Here is a 23,230-nt window from a genome sequence, read left to right on the forward strand (position 1 = left end):
AGTATGGAAGCTATCAGTGGGCGACCCAACAATCTTTCTTACAATTTTTGATAACAGACAAGCCTTTCTATAAATGCAAAATGGTCGCTCCCACATGGCAAAAAAAAAAAAAAACACGAAGTCAAAATTTCATACTTCGAAGTATGTCGATCATCTCATAAATAAATGAACTTTTCGAACCAAAGGTATTTTTAGAGTGGGACCATTCTCTCATTCAATTCAGAGCGTTGTGCGTTGTGACGTCAATATTAAAAGTTAACAATTAAACAAAAACATTTTACAATAATATTTTATTAATATCCATTATGCGCTCAGGTATTTACTATGTTTATTCCTTTATAACACTATGCTTATCGTGGTATATACAAAAATAATCCCAATTTACATTTTGTGAGTGTATTTCGTTTTCTTGTTTGTAGTTTAAGCTTTTATTTGTTATGCCGATCGATTCCGATGTCATATCTTTTATTAGTAATAGCTTAATAAATATAATGCAGGTCAGTTTGACATTGAATTATTTTGAAATATTTTATTTTTGATGGTATTATTTATTAAAATAATAATATCATATAATATAATACAATTAAATTAAATATTGAAGTCGAAAAAATTATTTTGGAAAATAACTAAATTATTAAAATTCAACCCGATTGTTCCTATGGCAGCTATATTATATAGTTGTCCGACTTTTACCAAATTTGGTAAGGATGTATAAAACTGTCAAACTTACGGACTGTGAATTATATTTAGTTATGATAATAAACAATGATTTCTAATCGATCGTTCCTATGGCTAATAATTTTATTATATTTTTAAAATATTTTTCTAGATTTTTTGTATTGATTTCACAACACTATCACCACTAAAAGCATACATCCATACAAGCCCAACTACTGTGCAATGCTAGGGTAAACTGGAGTAACAGGTGTTCCTGGACAGTTTACCAATATAAGATCGTTAGTTTTTTTAGGCGTCACAACAGGCACCAACTGAAATTCGTTAAATTCCTTAAAACAGGGGCGTCCAAGCCCTATGCTCAGTGTGCTCATTTGTTTTTGTAATTGCTCTTCAGTATAGGATGAGCAAATGCGTATATATATACGCGCTCCTTCCATAAGCCAATGCAAATTAAACAATTTTTCGAATTTTTTTTTTCGTCTCGCCTGTCCGAGCATAGCGACAACACTTTCATGTGTTTCTTGCGAACTTTGTTGTTGCTTTGACGTAATGCGTGCACTTAAAAAAAAAATTAAAACAGCTTGCACTGGACATACGAAATTACCATTGCCTGCGCTAACTTTGGACAAGTAAGTGACGCCTAATTTCTTTTCAGTGTATGAAATAAAATTGAGTGAACGGCATCTTTACTTATGTTAGTGTTTTCATATTAATGCATTGGTGATTTGCTCTTCCCTTTAAATTATGTCTCCATAATAGACTCATCATTATTAAAGCTCTTTCGCAGAGCATGGAAATTCAGTTTAGTGCGTCGCATAAGCTTTGACATGTCGCCCTTAGCCTTACCATAAGATTCACATAACCATTTTAATCCTTTCTATTTATACAATTTGACATTTTTGTAAAAAATGGAAAAGAGTGTTATGAAGTTGTGCAAATGTATGTAACAGGGAGAAGGAGGCGTTTATGATCAGCAAGACAAACTGAGTCGATATAGACATGTCTGTCTGAATGTTTGAGTAATTGTTTTTCAGCAACTTATAGTTGATGTAGTGCTCTCCCCTCCCACGCAAAACGAAAAAAAAAAACGATTTTAGGCCATTTAAATATTTAATATTTAAAATTCTGAAGCAAAAACATTAAAAAATGGGTTTTTGGGTCGAGCGAGGGCGAGATCATGGAACTCCGAAGCAACTGCATCGAGTGGTCAACTTCACCCTAAGTGCAATGAAGGAGAAGCAATATTTATGGACATACATAAGGCTTTCGACAAGGTGTGGTATGTAGGCCTCCTTTTTAAGTTGAAGAGTATGTTGACTCCAGAACTGTTTCAACTGATTTGCAGCTTCTTACAGGCCAGCAGCTTCAAAGTTGTAGTTAATTGAGCTGAATCCTTGCAACGTCCAATATGTGCAAGCGTCCCACAAGGAAGCGTACTTGGCCCTATGTTATACACGTTGTTCACAGCAGATATGCCAAGCGTTAGATCGATAGCAGGGATTGATGAAGACGACGTACTGCTCGCAACGTTTCCTGATGACACTACCGTATTGACAAGAAGTTCTTATATGCACATAGCTTCGCAAACTTTACAAATATACGTATACAGCTTCGAAAACTGGGCAAAGAAATGGAACATAGGAGTCAACAGCAATAAATGCGCAAATGTTACCTTCACAACCAGGACACAGACATGCCCAGAAATCACTATGTCAGGCCCCACACTTGTGCATCGCACAAATACTTAGGGGTCATACTCGACAGGCAGTGGCCGCTCTCGCCACAGATAAGCTGACCTTACACAACAAGGTAACCATCTATAAAGCCATTCTATCCCCCATATGGATTTACGCTCTTCAAATATATGGCACAGCCGCTAAGTCTAACCTAAACAAGATAAGGGTAGCCCAAGCACAAATCCTGAGAAAGATTTTCCGGCGTTTTGTGGTATGTCCGCAACTGGGACATTGAAAAAAATTTTAAAGTTCCGATGATTGGAGACGTACTCCAAAACTTGGCAACCAGCTATGTGGAACGCCTCGGAGACCACACAAATGCATTGGCCAGGCAACTAACAGAGCAACCAACGAGAAGACGGTTGACCTCCTTAAAGGGTCATCAATTAAATGTAAATAAATGTATATAGTATATTGTAGTGAAACGTATGATATGATATTGTCTAGTTAGTATATGTATGTCCCATGTGATCTTTTTGTTATTGTTTTCCTTTATATATAACTAGATTAGGTTACCCCAGCGGTAACAGAAAGTTTTTGTAAATTAAATAATATAAAAAAGAACACTTTAGTTTTAATTGTTACTTTTTTTTGTTTTTTTGAGCCTATCTTTATTTCCTTTAAACTAAAACGAGTAAGCTACATTTTTTATAGAAATTTTTCTTGCCTACATTCCCAAAGCCGCTTGTAGGTGATTTAAGGATTTATGCCTTTAAAACTCGGTCCGTGCCAAAGTAAAGATTTTTCCAGAGTAAACTAAAAATGAATTAGGAAAAATTGGCAACAATCTAACACAAGGAAAATTCAAAATCTTAATAAACTTAAATTTTTTTTTTAACTTTGCAGCTTTTATTGAAAATTCTCTTATATTGAGACTAACATTAAGTATAAATAAACATTATCTAACAGTTTCCTTAAACTGTTTCAGGATTGCACGTTCATAGATTCTATCGCTGGTTGGTAGGTCGTTACGACGGGAACGGCTGCACCGCCATGTTAGCCGTTGTGCTGTAGTATTTTTCTTTGTGTTCTGCTATTACATCTCTGACTGGTTGAATATTTAGGTCTTTCTGTATGTTTTCGTTGCGAACTTAGCACGGTGCCCGGTGATTGTTCTAAGGATCTTTGACTGAGGTCTCTGGACAATATAAATATTGCTACTGTTCAGTAGCCAGCCAGCCATAGTTGGGAGCTATAGGTCTTAAATGGTATGGACTTAAATACGGAATTGTAGAGCAGGACCTTATATTCAAGACTGGGAGAAGACCGAACGTTGATAAGCCAGTGAAGGCTATTGGCTTTTAGTTTTAGTGGTGTTCCCTTGGCTGTGTGCCTACGCCATATAAGCCTTCTATCGAGATACGTAGCTTCGTTTGCTAGCGGAAGTGCGAAATTATTTAGTGTGAGCGGTGGTCAATTTAGCTTATTTTTTGTTCGTTTATTTTTTTTGCCCGTCGGAAAGCCATTTCTCTACTTCGACCATGTGAATGGCTTCTGTGTAAAGGACATTTAGCGTTGGTCCAAGTACGCTGCGTTGCGGAACTACAACTCTAATCGCGTAGTCGTCAGACATAGCAGAATTACATCTCACTGCAAAATGCCTCTAATAATTTGTGATTATTATTTGGAAGCGTTGCTCTGATCTTATACGTTAAGCCTTCTAGCCAGACTATATCGAATGCTTGGATACATCTAAAAATATTGATCAGATCTTATGCGATTGACCTGCTCTGTAGTGCCGTGTTTTTCTCGAAACTCAAATTTATGTGCTGGGATTTTGTTATGGATTTAGCAAGCATTTTTAAAAGAGTTTTGATATGCATGATAGTAGGCTTATGGGTCTGTAGGAGGATGGAATTGAATGATCTTTGCCTGGCTTCGGTATCATTATTATTATTGACTTTTGCCATTTTTCTAAGATGTAACCAAGCTTGGCAATGGCAATGCAGAGCTGCGCGATATTCCAAACTGCACGATCTCGTTCGGGCGAAATTCCATTGAATAAAACTCAAAATACATTGCCCCATAGGTTTACAGTACTTACTTATACACTTTGACATTTTTGTAAAAACTGGAAAAGGGTTTTATGAAGTTGTGCAAATGTATGTAACAATGAGAAAAAGGCGTGGAGGATTTTCTAGATTCTAATTTTACCTGATTAATGTCTGATTTAGTGATTTATCTGAATTTTAGTATGATCATAATATATATATTCTTGATCAGCAAGACAAACTGAGTCGATATAGCCATGTCCGTCTATACAGACACTCATACGAGTGCGTATTCTCAGCAACTATAAGAGCTAAAACAACCAAACTTGGTATGTATGTGCTCCTATGCCCAGGACATATCCCTTTTTTTTATTTTATTTCCTTTCCGGGTGCGATTTTCCTGATCCTAAAACCAATTCTTGTCCGTCCGCGTATAATATTTTATTTTCCACTAAATAGGCCTTAGGGCATATACCATAACATACGAAGTATGTTAGTAATAATATTAGAACGGTCTCAAAAAAGTTGTTAACTGGTTGAAGCAGCAATAATGCAAGATAAAAGAATATACTCATTTTAAAAAATAAAGTATCTCCAGGAAAAATGCTATGCAAAATAAAAGTAAGAAAAATATTAAACGTATGTATGTATATATTGTTTAAATATCAAAATTAAGGTAATGCAATTTTCTTTAGTGATCTACATATATACCAAAGAACGGCAAAGGTTGTAATAATAAGCACACTGATACCATCCATGAAAAGCAAGTGCAAGCTCTTTCACGCACACATAACAAAAGAGTAAAAACACATACACGCACAAAATGCCGGCGTACCGTGGACTGCGCAACGTTCGGACAGACAAGACGTTGGAGAGTCTCGCGCAATTTGACATGTCAAACACTCTGGCCACCATGGAGTTTGGTGACTTGATTTTCTGTTAACGAGCGTTTCGGCTTGCTTGTTTCTAGTTTCCTTACTGCAGTGCTTGCTTTAATTTCATTTAAAGCAGAGGTTATTTGATGTCCCAACATTTATTTTGTTATATTATAGCTTCTAAGAGAGCGCGCATGAAAGGTAACTTACAAACACCAAAGGCTTGTGGTGCGCAAAAAAAAAATTGACTGTATTACAGTATTAATCTTTATGGTACGCCTTTGACATAGCTTTCAAAATTAATACATATGTACAATACATTAAGGAAACAAACTCCAATCACATTCGTAATGCGTCTATTGTTTTTATAAGAACAATGTTGGTTATATTGCATATATGCATGCGTATTGCAATACAAGCAATAGTATTTTGGAGCTTACAAGATATAGTATTTCTAATGCAAGAAAATAACTCCAGACTTGGGTTGCGATTATATTGTTTCGTGTATTTTATTCCATCAAGAATAACTACTTCCAATGTCAACTAAGATTAGAAGCACACGCTGTGCTTTATTTAACCTCCTTTACTTGTAGTCCTGGTGGCAATGACTGCTTGATTTTGTCAGCCTTCTCCTTGTCTTGGACGACAAGCGTATACAGAAAACGTGAACATCTGATTTTAAATTTTGTATTCAATGGGTTCTTCTTAATTTTCACAGCACGCGCATCAGAGCGACGGGCCTTGTTCAAGAAATCTTTGACTTCCTTAATTTCGCGCGGCATCTATGAATGTACATTATTTATATCTTTCTTTTAATTAAATTGTAAACATTCTACCTACTTTCAAAATGTTTTTTTGTAATATATGCCAATTTTCGACACGCGATGCACGTTCCAAAAATTGAAAGGAAAGAAATATATTTAGTACACTTCCGCTTGCCAAAATATATCATACAGGGTTGCTTTGATTAATCCAATGCTCTCAAACAACACATAATGCAACGTTCGCACCTTTTACATACATTTATATATGCATCCATTTAAATAACTCTCATTAGTGAAACTCATTATTATGATCATACTAAAATTCAGATAAATCACTAAATCAGACATTAATCAGGTAAAATTAGAATCTAGAAAATCCCGTATTTAGTATATGGAATACCTTAGAAGCAATATATTATATGCTTCATTCTTAAATATTCGAATGACATTTTGTTACTTAAATTGAACAAGCAGGCAAATATTTTTATTTTTAATTTATATATATATGAGCATTAGCATTAGAACGGTTTTAATAAATTAATCAATTGTCGATAGACGCATATAGGACATGCTCGATTAATATCTAAGTTAACAGAATTAGTATGTATTATATATTTTGAGTGTATGTGATATACCGCTCCTAAGCGATTGTCTAGATGTAGCTTTAGTGAAGCAGACATTCACCGTTGCTGCGTGGAGTAATTTCAATCATTTTTTAGGAAAGGAACATTTATTGAGAATTTTCTATATCGTCGATGTATAATATGTGCTCAACCGAATTTCTCTGCGCAGTCTGCTAACAAGAGAACAGCAACGGTGGAAATTTAAAACACTCAGGTCAGACCTATTAAAAAGAAAGCGCAAAACAAAAGAGTAAACATGACGCACGTACAAAATGCCTACGGTAATTTTAACTGAAATTTGATCACATCAATTTTTAAAGAAAATGTTATTTGCTTCGCCTCTGTGCGCGCTATCAACGTCGTCGGCAGCGTCATGAAGGTATCGAAAAGGACCAGTGAAGCCCAGACTCTCTGAAGAATAGGCAAGGGTGCCTAAGACCTCTGCCACTGACCACCGACACTGCATATCATACAATCGTACATTTTTGATAGGTTATTTGAAACACTAGTTAGTAACATGCAGTAAAAAGTTTTGGATGACAGATTAACTAGGTATTAGCCCTAGTCTTTTTCTGAAGTAGATCATCAGATATTTTTAATTGTTGAAATGCATAAAAGGTTGAACTCTTTTTTTTGAAAATTCATAACTAAATACTCCGAAAAATAAAATCTCTGTAACTTACAAGTCTTCAACGGTTTTCTTATAGAGATTTCAAAATCTATCTGATCCTAAATCTACTTAGTTTTCTGTGACACCCTTGATAAATTTATGTTCTGAAATAATAGTTATTAAAAGCTCTTAATATATACATACATGTTGATATCTATCAGGGAACGGCAAAGGTACAACCACGCAAAAAAATAACATGTTACTAACAGGTTGACATCCGTACCCACAAGGCAGCCTATGCTTATTGCGCGGCTATTTGATGGGCAGCCTACAAATTTGTGAGGGATGTCAAACAGACATCCGTCAAAAGTACGTAAAAAAAAGGTCATTCAAATTTTTGTGCGCCTTTTATGTGCTTCTGTTTCGCTACCTGCCCATGTCTTGCGGCTGACACCATGTTGCTTAAAAAAAGTGCCACCCCTGCCGTTCTCTTGTACATATGTATGTATTAATTTTGAAGGCTATGGTGATTGTAAGTTACCTAAAATGCGCGTGCAATATATAAAAAATGTTGGGGCAGCTGAACATAATTAAAAATGAAAATTAAAGCAAGCACGTCTCTTGTCAATGCAAAATTAATGCCCATTTAAATGCTCAGTGACAGAAAATCAATCACCAAACTCCATGGTGGCCAGAGTGTTTACATGTCAAACTGCGCGAGACTCTCCAACGTCTTGTCTGTCCGAACGTTGCGCAGTCCACGGTACGCCGGCATTTTGTGCGTGTATGTGTTTTTACTCTTTTGTTATGTGTGCGTGAAAGAGCTTGCACTTGCTTTTCATGGATGGTATCAGTGTGCTTATTATTACAACCTTTGCCGTTCTTTGGTATATATGTAGATCACTAAAGAAAATTGCATTACCTTAATTTTGATATTTAAACAATATATACATACATACGTTTAATATTTTTCTTACTTTTATTTTGCATAGCATTTTTCCTGGAGATACTTATAATTTTAAATGGAGTAATTACTTTTGATCTTGCATTTATTTTTGCTGCTTGCAACCAGTTAACAACTTTTTGAGACCGTTCAAATTATACTACATACTTCGTATGTTATGTTATAGCCCTAGGCCTATTTAGTGGAAATATAAAATATTATGACGCGACGGCCAAGATTGTTTTTATGGTACATCAGGAAAATCGCACCCGGAAAGGAAATAAAATAAAAAAAAGGGATATGTCCTGGGCATAGGAGCACATACATACCAAGTTTGGTTGTTTTAGCTCTTATAGTTGCTGAGAATACGCACTCGTATGAGTGTCTGTATAGACGGACATGGCTATATCGACTCAGTTTGTCTTGCTGTATAGAAAATTATTATATTATTGTAATATTATATTTATATATATTTTGACGCTGTCTACCACTGATCTGCTTCATGTTACATACAATTTGCACAACTTCATAATCCCCTTTTCAGTCTTTTCAAAAATGTCACAAGTTGCTATAAGTAATATGTAAACCTATGGGGCAATGTATTTTGAGTTTTATTCAAAATGAAACGAAGGTTTTTTAATGTTTTCAAATGAGATATTATCACTAAACATATTATCTACCCCAAAATAAAATTTACCTCAACAAAAATAGTTTCACTTCGTTTAGTAAATCATAGGCTATGTGTACAAACGACAAAATGTTCTGCGTTTATCTTTGAAATATTTATATCTTTAATTCGAATTTTTAATATTTATCGAAATTACAGCAACTTCCATAAATGTAGTCCGTATGATATTTGGGAATATTTACTTTAAAGTTTGATGCCACCTACTACCACCTACTACTACTACCGCACGGTAGCCGATGTTAACAATTAAATACGTAAATTATTTATATATACGGTAATAAAATTCAATTTTTACCTAATTAAATCCAATTAATCATTGAAATAAGAATCTAATGAAGAGCATATCCTGCAATGGTAAATTTAAAAAAGTTGCTAAATAAACTATTGAGAAATTTAAATCTGAAAAGGCGTCAGCTCTTGGAAGCTGAGTTCGAAAAGTTTTGTGAAAATAGTAAAATATTAATTACCTAAAGTTTTTTAACACTTTGAAGTAAGGCTGAAATACTATCAGCTGAGCTCAATTTCACTTCTGATTTCTGTGGCATCCCTGATAATTATGTTGATGAGTCAGCCACGTCAACTAAACATGCAAATAATATTACTATACTATATGAAGTTCATATTATGAACATACACCTATGTATTAAAATTATACAATTAATAAACAAAACTAAATATGAGGATTTTAATTTAGTGTTAATGTTATCGATAGTATAAAATTGTGGACAAATATAAGAGTCTATCAACCATCGATACTTTTATGGGCTTACTCGATAGCTTGAAGTCATAAATTTATGTATTTTGTATATGATAAGGTATATGGTATATAAAAGAATGGAGGAAATTTTTGTGTTTAGAATCAACAAATATTGAAAACCTAATATGATAACTGCGTGTAGTGTTTATTAGCCAGAGTTTAATAAGGTTGTTAGTTGTTTTCAACAACCAACTTACTCTGCTCAAAAAATATGCATACGTAAAGTTCTACATGAAAAATAATTCAAAAGAAATTTCTTAGAGAGATAAATTTTAAAATTGTGTATTGAGAAATACATAATATACATATCTAACTCAAATTTGGTAAGGTAAATGTTAACTTGTTTAATATTTTTAAAATGTGTCTTTTATTCAATCTATATTCATTTTTGTGGGTATATAAATTATGTGAAGTTAAAGTACTAACAATTGTTATATAGTACATATTATTTTAAAATCTATATGTTTGTTTGAAATAAGAATATATAAGAGTGACGTTGAAAATATAACCAATCATACGTACGGTAGTAATATTTAAAAGCGGTGTTCCCACGAATGAATATACTATATATATGTATATCCACTTATGTATGTACATAAGTATATACATGCATACATACTTACAAAATAAATACGTACATACATATGTATATTGATTTTTCTCATTTGCTGGGAGCACAAATCTTTCATACAGTGCAATGTATAAACACTCAAGTGTATTATTTATATGTACACTGGTCGGCATATATATTTTGTCATACCTTTAAATTAAATCTACTCGTCATTTGAGCTAACTTTATGGACATATGGAATCAATGGAGAGGTATTCAAAATTCTTTTTTTATGATAAAAATCTTGTCTAAACCCATTAAGTACCCATTAAAAAATTGTATCTTTTGTAAAATACAGGTTCTTGAAATTTTTTTCTACACATTAAAAAAAAATATTTGGGATGCAAAAAAGTTGCCCCTATATTATATTATAGTGACTACAGGAAAATTTTTTTCACAATCTTATGCTTATATTTTTAGTAATTTTTTTGAAAATTATTATTTTTGTATGAAATTTAAGTACGTTATGATGCATTTAAAACTGTTTGCAAAAAATCATAAAAATATAAGCAATAAGATTTTTGAAAAAACTTTTTTGTAGTCATTATTAATATAGATAGGGGCAGCTTTTTGCACCCCAATATTTTTTTACTAAATGTCTAGAAAACAATTTCAAAAACCTGTATTTTACCAAAGATACAATTTTTTAATGGATTCTAAATGGGTTAAGACATATTTAGTATCATTAAAAAGGGACCTTTCCATTGATACCAATATGTCCATAAAGTTAGCTCAAATTTTGAGTAGATTTAATTTTAAAGTATGACAAAATATATATGCCGACTAGTGTAGAGGCAACTTTTTGCATCCCAATATTTTTTAAAAAAATCTAGAAGGAAATTTCAAAAACCTATATTTTACAAAAGATACAATTTTTTAATGGGTACTTAATGGGTTTAGACAAAATTTTTATCATTAGAAAAGAATTTTGAATACCTTTCAATTGATACCAATATGTCCATAAAGTTAGCTCAAATTATGATTAGATTTAATTTTAAGCTTAAGGTTCAATATGACATAATTATGTTAATGGTATATGACTTTCGTAACTCGCAGACATGGATGTTACTTATTGCGTATCTACAAATGATACAAGATTGGGGGTACGAATTTTTTTCGACTACCTAAATCAGCATCAATTCATAACTATGAGTAATATAAACATACACACTACATACATGATAGATATTAAAGGTTTCCCTGTGGCAGGGACCATATATACGTGGTAATAAAAAGTTTAGACTAGACTTCAAATTAGCTACATATACGCGGCATTGTACTAATGATAAAATAATGTGGAATTATTCCCCAGAGTAGAGTCGTCAAAAACGTAAGTTTTGATTTTTTGTCGATAATATTTTACATTTACATTAGTTTTGAATAAAAATTGTTAAACCTTATTACGAGCCCAAACCACTATTAATTCGTACGGTAACGATATTTTGGAGTGTGCCATTTTCAATGACTTCTAATTTTTAATAATGGAAATTTTATATGCAAGTATTTACATCATTAAAAAGGTTATTTTATTATCTTCATTTTGGTATCTAACAATACGTTTTATATAAATACACCTGATTTATGTCTATTTGAATAAAACTATTTTTTTGGGCATGGAATTATTTGACCATTATTAATTCGTACGGCACCAATATTTATTAAGTAAAACTTATTGGTGCCTCATTATTTTTAATAATTGCATTGATTCGTTTTTGCATTGTATTTAATAGCTTTGTGGATTATTTTGGAGTTATATTTTAGTTAATCACAGATCACTGTAATTATCAATGTTAAATTTATGAAAACTTTTCTAATTTCCTTAGCTCCAGCGTTTTCCCGTGCCGAGCTGGTCATGTGCAGTGGAAAACAAATCAGACTCGGGCAATTGTCTGCATGGGGCCGGCGCCGAATTTTTTTGGTTACAAGGACTAGTCAGTCCTACGAGCTATGCAGGGAAAAGGAGAACCTTAGCCTGCCCCCGCAACCGTGAGCGGAAAGCTGTAAGACAGGAAATTGTGCAAAAGATGCACGTATGGATAGAGTTATGTTGTCTCCGCGATCGCAAGATGTTGGACTGAGGATGTCGGGTAATTTTTGTGTCGACGCACTGCTGTTTGGAGCAGCCTGTTTGGCCGTGGAACCGCTCGCCGTCACTGAGCGTACGGGCAGGGCAAGGAGTGGAGGCCCGGTGAAAAGGCCCATAAGTGTCCCGGGTATTTTTACGCCTATGGATCCGTATAAATGACCGTATTGCTTATAGTCGCGTTTTAAACTCAAAAATGCAAAAATTATCCCTCGGTCCTCTTAAAAAAATGTGTGGATGCTCGCTAGCTTTCGCATGCCAATATAATTTCTTTTGTGGGGTTTTCATCATCTGTAAAATAGGCTAAACTTGATGCGTATCTCATGCCTATTTTTTTTGGGTGTTTCCGTATGATCTTGTGGATTGTTCGCCTTTTTATAAAAACCAAGATTTTTTAAAAATATAAAGTTGTTGTGTATTAAGAGTAAGTGAAGATCAATCAATAGGATTCGCTGATGTTGGTATATACTGGGTAGCATCATATGGTACCTGAGTCGAGCTGTGGCTGAGCTCACGGCAGCTGCATGGGGGGCCAGATTATTTATGGTGCACTTTCGCAAACATTTTTCACAACAGCTAATCACGCCGATCTGTCCTTCATTCTTGACGTGTGCGGTGTTGTAGGTATTGTTAAAGCTTTTCTTGTACGTGTGTGTTTCGGCTGCCACATCAAGGTAGATTGACAGTATTTTGGTCTCTCTGGCAGGCAGTTTAGTAAGCAGTATTTTATATTAATTGGGGTTCTTACAGTCAATGCAATAATTGCCGCATTCTCGCACAAGAACGCCTGGGTCTCTCCCCTCATTAAAACCAGAGAACCAAACTCTATCAAAACAAGTTGAATTAAAAATTCTCCTAGTCAGTATTTTAGAAGGAAGAAACATTAATTGCCAATTACAATAACAATTTCAATAATGAGCATCTGCATGAGCGCGCGCGCTATCATAAGTTCCGACTAATTGGATAAACATTTGGTAAGCGGATTTCGCTCTGCTTACGCTTGCACAGCGTGCACGGCATGCTGCTGCTGACTGATGCTCGCCGCCGGCGCTCGGCACAAAGCCTCAGACGGCTCCCAAAAATCAAAAGCTGCTCGCCCGCCAGCTTGTCAAGATGGCACGAAGGCCACTGAACTCTCCGCGCTCTTAAATCCTGCACACTTGTCAAAGCAGCCTTTTCCTAGTATGCAACGCAATTACAACCGTTTTTTCCCTTTGGCCATCTCTTTTCTAAAAATGTTCACAAATTGTTGATGGGACTAAATATGGACTCCTGGCAGTGGTATCTATACTCTTCATGCAGTTGTATTACTGTTCACATAAAAATGTTTCTTTTCCACATCTTAGAAGGCCAAAGTTGTCTATTATTTTTTTTTTTTTTTTTAATATAATATTTAATAAGGTATACGGGGTATTCCGTGTACCGCTTTATGACCTTGGTCTCTGTTGATTCAGCCCAGATGGGCGCGCCGGCTAGATTAACAACTAGCGTTATCAGTTTACATTAAACAATAAATAAATAATAAATTACAAATAACAAACATTCAGTCTTCATCTTCTCGGGGATCTTGCCATCAGGTCCCTCGGTTGGCGTCTGTTTAGTCGCGTTGGAGAGCGGTCTCTGACCATATTATTTTTCATAGATATTTAGTGTAAATGTTATACTGTTACCTCTAGTTGTACTTGCCCGCTAGTAAAATATAGTACAAAATGCATCTATACTTATTTCATAAGCTTCTTTTTGCTTTTTGATAAATTTTACACTTTTCGAAAACTTTTGGAATTTTCGATCTTTTTCACATTTCTGGCAACTTTTGTACTTTTCGATCAATATTGGATTATTAGATCATTTGGATTTCTCGATAATTTTGGAGTTTTCAAAACCTTTACTTTTTGATGCCTTTTATATGTATCGATAATTATTAAACTGCCTCCACATGGATGCTTTTAATGAAAATTTCAGACTTATACCTCTTGGCGTTCCTGGCAGCCCTTTTTAATAAGAAGAAAGCGGCGTTTTTCCGGATTTCCTGGCACTTGTTGTAAATATAAACATGTCAAACTCATTTAATATTTTTCAAAGATTTGTGAGAAGAAATTTCACTTAAAAATTAAAAAATTTGTGCTCTTTCATTAAATTTTTTAAGTTAGAAAATAATTCTTGTTATAAAATGTGTACATATGTTCGTTTATACTTATGCATGTACATATCTTTATTATTAGCCTTTTATTATATTGGGCTTCTCTCCCTACTCCGCTTGTTTCGCGAGTTGAGTCAGTTTTTTTCGCATTAAAATGTCGGTCCGCTGCTTAGATCTTCTCTAAAATAAAATTATTTCTATTTCCAGTTAGTTCATTGTCAGTTATTGCATTCAATCCCTTAAGTTACAAAATAATCATAATTTGTAATGTACATTTATTTTATAGACTTGTAGAAATGATACCAAGCTTAACATAATTTTTCCCATATTTTCTAATTTTTGGAATAATTGATAATTTGTACATTTTTCGATAACTGTTGGATAGTTTTGATTACAGCAGCGGAAACTTCCATTTGTGCACTCATACATATGACAATTATGGTATTTTCCTACTTGGAGATAATGATAAACATATGTTTGTACTTCTGCACCTTAAGACTTGTTTCGTTATATTTGCATCCATTGCACAAATCAGTAAATTCCCTTTTCTTCTCGCTTCTAAAAATGAGTGCCCCTAGCTAAACATTACTGTGCGCGACATTTCCCGGCAAATAAATTACCTACACTTAAATTATTGAAATAAAATTTTTGTAAATAATAGTTGCAACACCTTAATTTGTCTCAACTTTTTGCATTTTTCTGAGTTTTTAATGCACACGAAAAAACAACTACATGGGTAAGTCCCGTGCCACTGCTCTGTGTGGCTTAACAACAATGTGTACGGAATGTGACTTGCAAAGGGAACAACACACCGGTTTGACCACGAAAATCATTTTAACGTTGCAGTAAACTAACATATTTTTTTTTGTATTTTTGGTGTATTTTAGTGTTTACAGACCATAATAAAAACGCTTTCACACTTTCACACTTTTCACAAAGGTGAACACCCTAAGTGAAATTCAAGCTGAGGTAACTTCTGTGGCACCCCTAACAATGTTCAGTAGCTAGAGCGCAATGTGTGTGTTGACTTCAATAAAGTTTTCTTCCTATAATCACTAAGCATACAACAGTATGCTTAGTGCTATAATGCAGGGGCGTCCAAGCCCTATGCTCAGTGTGCTCATTTGTTTTTGTAATTGCTCTTCAGTATAGGATGAGCAAATGCGTATATATATATATGCGCTCCTTCCATAAGCCAATGCAAATTACACAAACAATTTTTCGAATTTTTTTTTTTGTCTCGCCTGTGCGAGCATAGCGACAACACTTTCATGTGATTTTTGTTGCCTTGTCTCGAATGCACGTGCGTGTCAACAACACTTTAATGTGTTTGATGTTGTGTCGAAAATTTTTTTGCGAACTTTGTTGTTGCTTTGACAAAATGCGTGTACTTAAAAAAAAAATGAAAACAGCTTGCACTTGCGCAAACTTTGGACAAGTAAGTGATGCCTCATTTCTTTTCAGTGTATGAAATAAAATTGAGTTAACGGCATCTTTACTTGTGTTAGTGTTTTCGAATTAGTGTATTGGTGATTTGCTCTTCCCTATGCAAGCGTTTGGACGCCCCTGCTATAATGTATATATAGATAAATTGCAATATATATAAAAGACAACTTGCTTATAATTTCTTAAACAAATTTTTTATTGTAAAAGCAATAGTATTCTGTATGTATAACAATAGTCTTTTTTTTACAGAATTTACAGCATCAATAAAAATGAATCAACAGCAAAATGTTAATATGGATCCGTCCCTGGTGCCAGATACGGGTCATATTCAAACTCAATATGCAGCATTTCAAAACTTTGAACAATACACTGCTGCTGGATATTCTAACGCACCAATATACATTTCAAAACCAACTGGAATAGGAGCTATTTCACGTATTGCACCACACTGCTCTGTAGGTTCCCAAAGCAAAATAGAAACAACTTCTCAAGAAATTTCACTGCCCGGCATAGAGAACCATCAATTGACACCAGCTATGAGATATATACAAGCTTCGCAATTTGATGAAGGCCCGGACTTTGGTATATCTGGCTTACAATCCTGTGGACTAGAAACACATTATACTGATGAGTCCGCCGTGCCATACGGATTTACAGGGGATCCCAATTATGGTCTACCAAATATTGGTGCAAGTATAAAACCATATGCTCCAAGGCCGTTTGACAACAACATAAATGACTCCGAGCAAGGAATAGATACTCAATGTAGACCATTTGAAAGTCAAACAGATTTCAAGCTTGCTCCATTTGGTACAAATTCTTTAAATACTATTCCACCTAGAATAGGTGAAAAAGATAATTTTCTGGCGGGATCCGATAGTGATATTTGTTCTACAATGCGTTGGCGTGACCCGAACCTTTCGGAAGTAATAAGCTTTCTAAGTAATCCTAATAACGCAATTAAGGCCAACGCTGCAGCATATTTGCAGCATTTGTGCTACATGGATGATCCAAACAAGCAACGTACTAGGACCTTAGGAGGAATACCGCCTCTAATTCGATTATTGTCATATGATGCTCCCGAAATTCATAAGTAAGCGTGTTTAATTTATAAATTTTTATTAGTATCTATGTAAATCAGATCAGTTAATTTTATCATACTACACATATAAAATATTTTGCGTTGATTACGTAATTGTAATTATAATTATATCATTTGACAAAAATTTTTTTATATAAATATATAATAGAAATTTACAATGTTAAATTTAAAAAATTCCACCATTTTTATTAGTTATATATAAAATATATAATTTAAACATTCGAATTCGCCCCTTACTCCGTTCGCTTTGTGAGCTGCGTGAACCCACAATTTCTTTTGTCTGTTGTTGTAAACACAATGACTGACAAGTTTATATCAACATTTTTATTGAGCTATTTCAATATAACTTTAATACGCTGGAACATCTCTTTGAAAGGGTATAATTGAATTAGACAAATGGATGTAACAGGGATAAGAAAGCATACATAATGTATGTATTTATTCTTGATCAGCAAGGCAAGCCGAGTTATTATATAGCCATGTCCGTCTGTATGAGCAACAAGAACTATAAGAGAAACTATAATTGTTATAAGATATGTATATGCTTAAAATATTTTTCCGCGCAAATAAAATTGACGGATGCAATATTTAACGGGGCACATATGTACAAGCTTTAGCATTTACTGAACCGCTGCCAAAAATGTCATACTTCGCATGTAAACATCGGGCTACCATTGCTGACCCAAGCGTAAGATGTTATCTGTGTATGCTTGTGCTTTCCGCGATGCACTAGTCAAAGTGTATCGAAAAGTTGGCTGCGTCCAAATAAAACAAAGAAAACATAATATTTTTTTATATAATTGAAACTCAAAATGAAATATCTATTGAATGAACTGCGTATTGTAGTGTGTTATTTAAAATAATACTGAGAGCTTCGACCCCTACTCAGCTATATAAAATACAATTTGTTACCGTCTTGTATCAGTTTAGGTTATTTCATTAAATCCTTTAAGCTAAAAGTCAAAAATCGTTAGAATACATACACGAATACCCAAATAAGCAGATTGCTTATTAATTAGTAAGACAGAATGTGATTTGTTCTTACGTCTCAATATTTACAGTCACATTCATATGTATACATACTACATACATGAATTCACATGAATGTATACAGTTCCATACATATATACACTGAAGTACAAACATACAGCTCTACCGTTATTGCAAGCCATTTTTAATTTAATGGGAAAGTTAGTTTTTCAAATTGCAAAGTGGTATTTATTTTCCAAATTACAAGGCTAAACACATTAAATATTTTTTTCGATAATTGCTAACTTTCGAAATTTTCGAAAATAATTGATGACTTATTAATGTTTCGGATACTTTTTGTATTTGCCAAAAATACTGATCTGCTTCTACATGGATGATTTTGGTATTAAAATTTTTGTGCAATCAATTTTTATTGAGAGGAAAATTACATTTTTCCTAGTGGAAATTTAAAAATAAATGTCATCATTATATAACGAAATGATATTTTATTGACATCAATAAATTAATATATTCATTACATTTATTAGCATAATTAATTAATTCCTAAATGTATCTTAAAGAAATGCTTGCGGAGCCTTACGCAACTTGTCTTATGGAAGACAAAATGATGAAAACAAACGTGCAATAAAAAACGCAGCAGGAATAGAAGCATTAGTTCATCTGCTTTGTCGATCGCAAGAGACTGAAGTAAAAGAATTGGTAACTGGAGTTTTATGGAATATGTCTTCATGTGAAGATATCAAACGTTCAATTATTGATGAAGCGCTGGGGGCAATAGTTTGCAACATTATAAAGCCTCATTCTGGATGGGATCCCGTATGCTGTGGCGAGACTTGTTTTTCTACGGTATTTCGAAATGCATCGGGTGTTTTGCGAAATGTAAGTTCTGCTGGAGAACACGCTCGTGAATGTTTGCGGAATTGTGAACACTTGGTTGAGTCGCTACTTTACGTAGTGCGATCGTCCATTGAAAAGAACAATATTGGAAACAAAACAATAGAGAACTGTGTTTGTATACTACGAAATCTTTCATATAGATGTCAAGAGGTTGAGGATCCAAATTATGATAAGCATCCTTTCATAGTTCAAGAAAAGGTATTGCCATCATCTTCAAAAGGTAACATTTCATGATTATAATGTTTGAATATTAACTATTTTATAATTGTTTATTTTATTTTATTGTTTTATTATTCAGGAGAAAATTTAGGATGTTTTGGAACAAGTAAAAAAAAAAAGGAACTAGCTTTAAATGAGTCCCAACAGGACTACATATTTTCTTCAGAATTTTCCAAGAATTGTGGAGGAAATAATCAAGGAAATAAAGGAGTTGAACAGTTATGGCAACCGGAAGTTGTTCAATATTACTTGTCTTTACTGCAGAGCTGCTCAAATCCAGAAACACTCGAGGCGTCAGCTGGAGCAATTCAGAATTTGTCAGCCTGTTATTGGCAACCAAGCATTGACATTCGAGCTACCGTGCGAAAAGAAAAGGGACTTCCTATACTTGTCGAACTGTTGAGAATGGAAGTCGATAGAGTAGTATGTGCTGTCGCTACTGCATTGCGAAATCTTGCTATTGATCAACGTAATAAAGAGTTGATTGGCAAGTATGCTATGCGCGATCTGGTCCAAAAGCTACCGTCTGGAAATGCACAACACGACCAAAACACATCTGATGATACGATTACAGCAGTATTAGCAACCATAAACGAAGTAATAAAAAAAAATCCGGAATTTGCTCGTTCTCTGTTAGATGCTGGTGGTGTGGATAGACTTATGAACATAACACGACGCAAAGAACAATATACTTCGTGCGTAATAAAGTTTGCTAGTCAAGTTTTGTACACAATGTGGCAACATCACGAGTTGCGTGAAGTCTATAAGAAAAATGGATGGAAGGAGCAAGATTTTGTTAACAAGCACTTCGCTCCGCACAATACCCCGCCAAGCTCACCAAACAATGCTAACAATACTCTGAATAGACCAATGGCATCTCAAGGTCGAACCCGTTATGAAGATAGAACAATTCAGCGTGTTCCGAATTATAGAAATAAAGAAGCAACAGGAGGTGCCATCTCCAACGATTCTGCGTTGCTATCTGAAATGGTTCGAAAACAATTATAAAATGTATATTTGTTTGTTAATTATTTAATTAGTTATATAAACTTAATAATATTAAATACTTAAACAATGATAGAGAAAGAAACAATTTCTATTTAATTTTCAAATTCTTGCCAAATAATGGGCCCGCATTTTGGAGATTAGCACCATGAAAAATGTATTCATTAATTATTTTGTTTTTAAAATACACAGTAATTAAGTTGGGGTTTTCTTTATATACAAACAAAATACTTAGTTGAGAAATAATTGTATTGTATTTATTTTGATATCACAGATTTATACAAACACATATTAGAGTTTAGACACCCATCATGCATTTTATGCTTATATACAAAGTAATACAAGTTTTCATTCACTCTCCATGTATTTCCTATAACATATATATAATTTTATAACAACTGTAAAATATTAACTTAATTGCACACTTGGTATTTATTTGAATTTGATAACAAAATAAAAGAATAAGAATACTTACATAGTAGGATTATTATACTGTAAAATTAATTTATGAAGTTTTTAAATTTATGATTTCATTTCGGTAATATATGTATATGAAAAAAAAACATACAACAGGTCTTTTAGATATATGGGAGATCTTTTCAAATATATATACAATTAATAAAGCAAAATTATGTACGTTTCCGCATTTTTATAAAAAGGAAAAACTGAGACTATAAGAGCTAAAGTATGTATGTATTCTTATATACGAAGAAGTTTTAGTTTAAAAAATCTATTTTCATCTCTCTTCCTCCATATAGAATATAACCTACTTCAAATGGCAAAAAAATATAGATATTACCCACAATATAAAACGCTTTAAATATTCACAGCGGGGTGCGCTTGCTGACGCACGATGCAAACATTGCTGCCTACACAGCAAATAAGCGTCACTGTTGCTCAAAGTGTACCATAAGATTTGTTTTTAACAAACCTTAGTGCATCTTAGTTTAGTATTGTTTATTTACAGTTTGTTCATACAATTGTACTAAAGAGTATACAAAGCATTGGCAAAATGAAACATGAAAAAGCTAGACAAAAGTTTCTCCAGGACGGTTGTCCATTAAAATCTCTTCTTGTTTTTGAATGATCGGCTTGCTTGTTTTATGACTTATTTTTGTGCATGCTGCACACATGTCAATCCCATCTTACGCACAGGCAACAAAAATGACTGTCTCAAATAAAAAAATCAACCTTTTTGACATTGCATTTTAAGCACCCACAAATTTGTTGACAATAACTACCGACGCCCTTTAAACACACGTTTACCCAAGCTATTTGCTGTTCTCTAATATCAACCTCGCATCAGTTCCAATTATAGGGTTCCGGCGATTGTATTTCCTTAGACTGCGGCTTAGACAGGAATAGAGAACCAGCGGCGGTCACAATACGGTTATTTATTATCTATATATCTCCGAACTCCGATCATTTCACGAGTTCCACTTTTACATCTTGCTGATCTTACACGCTATTTCAATTGAGTGGAAAATGCGTCTATATTTACGACAATTGTTACTTTGTATTGTACGCTTCCACTTATTTTGATTTTTAGCATTACATTTTCTGATATTTTTTGGGGTATTCGCAATTTTTACTGAGATACTCAAAACTTTCTAAAAATGATGTGAAAATGATTCATAAATCCAAATGTTATCGACATTTCCAAAAGCTATTTTTAAATATTTAGGAAATATATACATATGTATATACGAGCCCAGACCACTATTAATTCGTACGGTAACGATATTTTGGAGTGTGCCATTTTCAATGACTTCTAATTTTTAATAGTGGAAATTTTTGTATGCAAGTGTATATATCATAAAAAAGGTTATTTTATTATGGTATATGGTGTATAACAATATATACGTTTTATATAAATAAACCTGATTTAAGTCTATTTGAATAAAACTACTTTTTTTTGCGCTTGAAATTATTTGACCATTATTAATTCGTACGGCACCAATATTTTTCAAGTAAACTTATTGGCCATTATTTTTAATAATTGCATTGATTCGTTTTTGCATTGTATTTAAGAGCTTTGTGGACTTATTTTGGAGTTAGAGTTTAGTTTTATTTTAGTTGTATTTTAGTTAATCACAGATCACCTGTAATTATCAATGTAAATTATGAAACTTATTCCTAATTTAGTCACTGTGCGCAGAAAAAACAAGCGATTTTTGTCAAATGTTAGTTCAAAATGATCTTAAGACAGTCACATTTATAGATTTATAAGCAATTTGGACTCAAATTATGTCCCGCTTTGACCTTTGTCACACGCGCAACATTAGTCATACCATGAAAAAAATTAAAATTTTTAAACTAAAAAATATTTTTAAAATATTAGCCGTTGCTCATAAAATTATTTTTTATCACTCTGAAAAATAGGTATAACTGTGCCCTATCAACTTCTTTTTTACAGACTTAAAATATCAAGGCCCAATCAAGAATGAAGGGCAAGTGCGTGTAGCGCTGTGAAAATTGTTCGCGAATTGCACTAAAAACAGGCCTCTGTGACTTCGAATTTATATACTAGTATATGATGAATTTTAGTGAAAGCTTATTTCTTGTCGTTCTTGCAAACCATTGTAACATAGTGGAATTTTACAAATTTGAACACAGAATATTTTTCATTTTTTAGTGAACATTTTTGGGGGTTTTCTTTTCGCGTTCCTGATAGTCAATTTTATTGAGAAGAAAATTGAGTTACATTAAAAAATGTATTTCTGTTATTAATATTTTATATTGATTAGAATTTTGCGCTGCTTAATAGTGATCACCCGGCATCCGTCAGTCAGATATTTTTTTTATATACAGGAGTGATACCAAGCAACCTCAAGTCTTCCCTAATTCATAACTATAGATTACACAGCTTTGATCGATATGATTTTAAAATCTCCGACACTTGGGAGAAAGATTTGTCAATTATCATCTATATAAAGCATGTAATGCGTAGAAAGTAGTATTATTTCTATAAAGGTCAGAATAATGTTGCGAGGTTTGAATTAACCCAATATACCGGTGTCCCTTGCTGCACATTGATATTACATTATTTTAAATTTTTTAGAGGTGCCGTTGA

The 23,230-nt window shown here is 33.5% G+C and overlaps 2 protein-coding genes across 2 annotated transcripts; one reads left to right on the top strand and one right to left on the bottom strand.

Moving 5' to 3' along the window:
• Positions 1-5,759: 5,759 nt before the first annotated feature.
• Positions 5,760-6,218, bottom strand: LOC117135005 (60S ribosomal protein L38). Its single transcript, XM_033294782.1, has 2 exons — positions 6,121-6,218; positions 5,760-6,062 (listed from the first exon to the last, which is right to left on the bottom strand). Exon 2 carries the CDS (start codon positions 6,060-6,062, stop codon positions 5,850-5,852), a length of 213 nt encoding a protein of 70 aa, XP_033150673.1. The 5' UTR covers positions 6,121-6,218; the 3' UTR covers positions 5,760-5,849.
• A 3,528-nt stretch (positions 6,219-9,746) lies between these two features.
• On the top strand, positions 9,747-20,176 carry LOC108597512 (catenin delta-2). The gene is made up of 4 exons (XM_033294783.1): positions 9,747-9,993; positions 16,194-17,037; positions 18,597-19,153; positions 19,232-20,176. The coding sequence occupies exons 2-4, from the start codon at positions 16,214-16,216 to the stop codon at positions 20,158-20,160; spliced, it is 2,310 nt and encodes a 769-aa protein (XP_033150674.1). The 5' UTR covers positions 9,747-9,993; positions 16,194-16,213; the 3' UTR covers positions 20,161-20,176.
• Positions 20,177-23,230: the final 3,054 nt, after the last annotated feature.

This window comes from Drosophila busckii, unplaced genomic scaffold, assembly GCF_011750605.1.
Source record: "Drosophila busckii strain San Diego stock center, stock number 13000-0081.31 unplaced genomic scaffold, ASM1175060v1 hic_scaffold_23, whole genome shotgun sequence".
Classification (NCBI taxonomy): Eukaryota; Metazoa; Arthropoda; class Insecta; order Diptera; family Drosophilidae; genus Drosophila; species Drosophila busckii.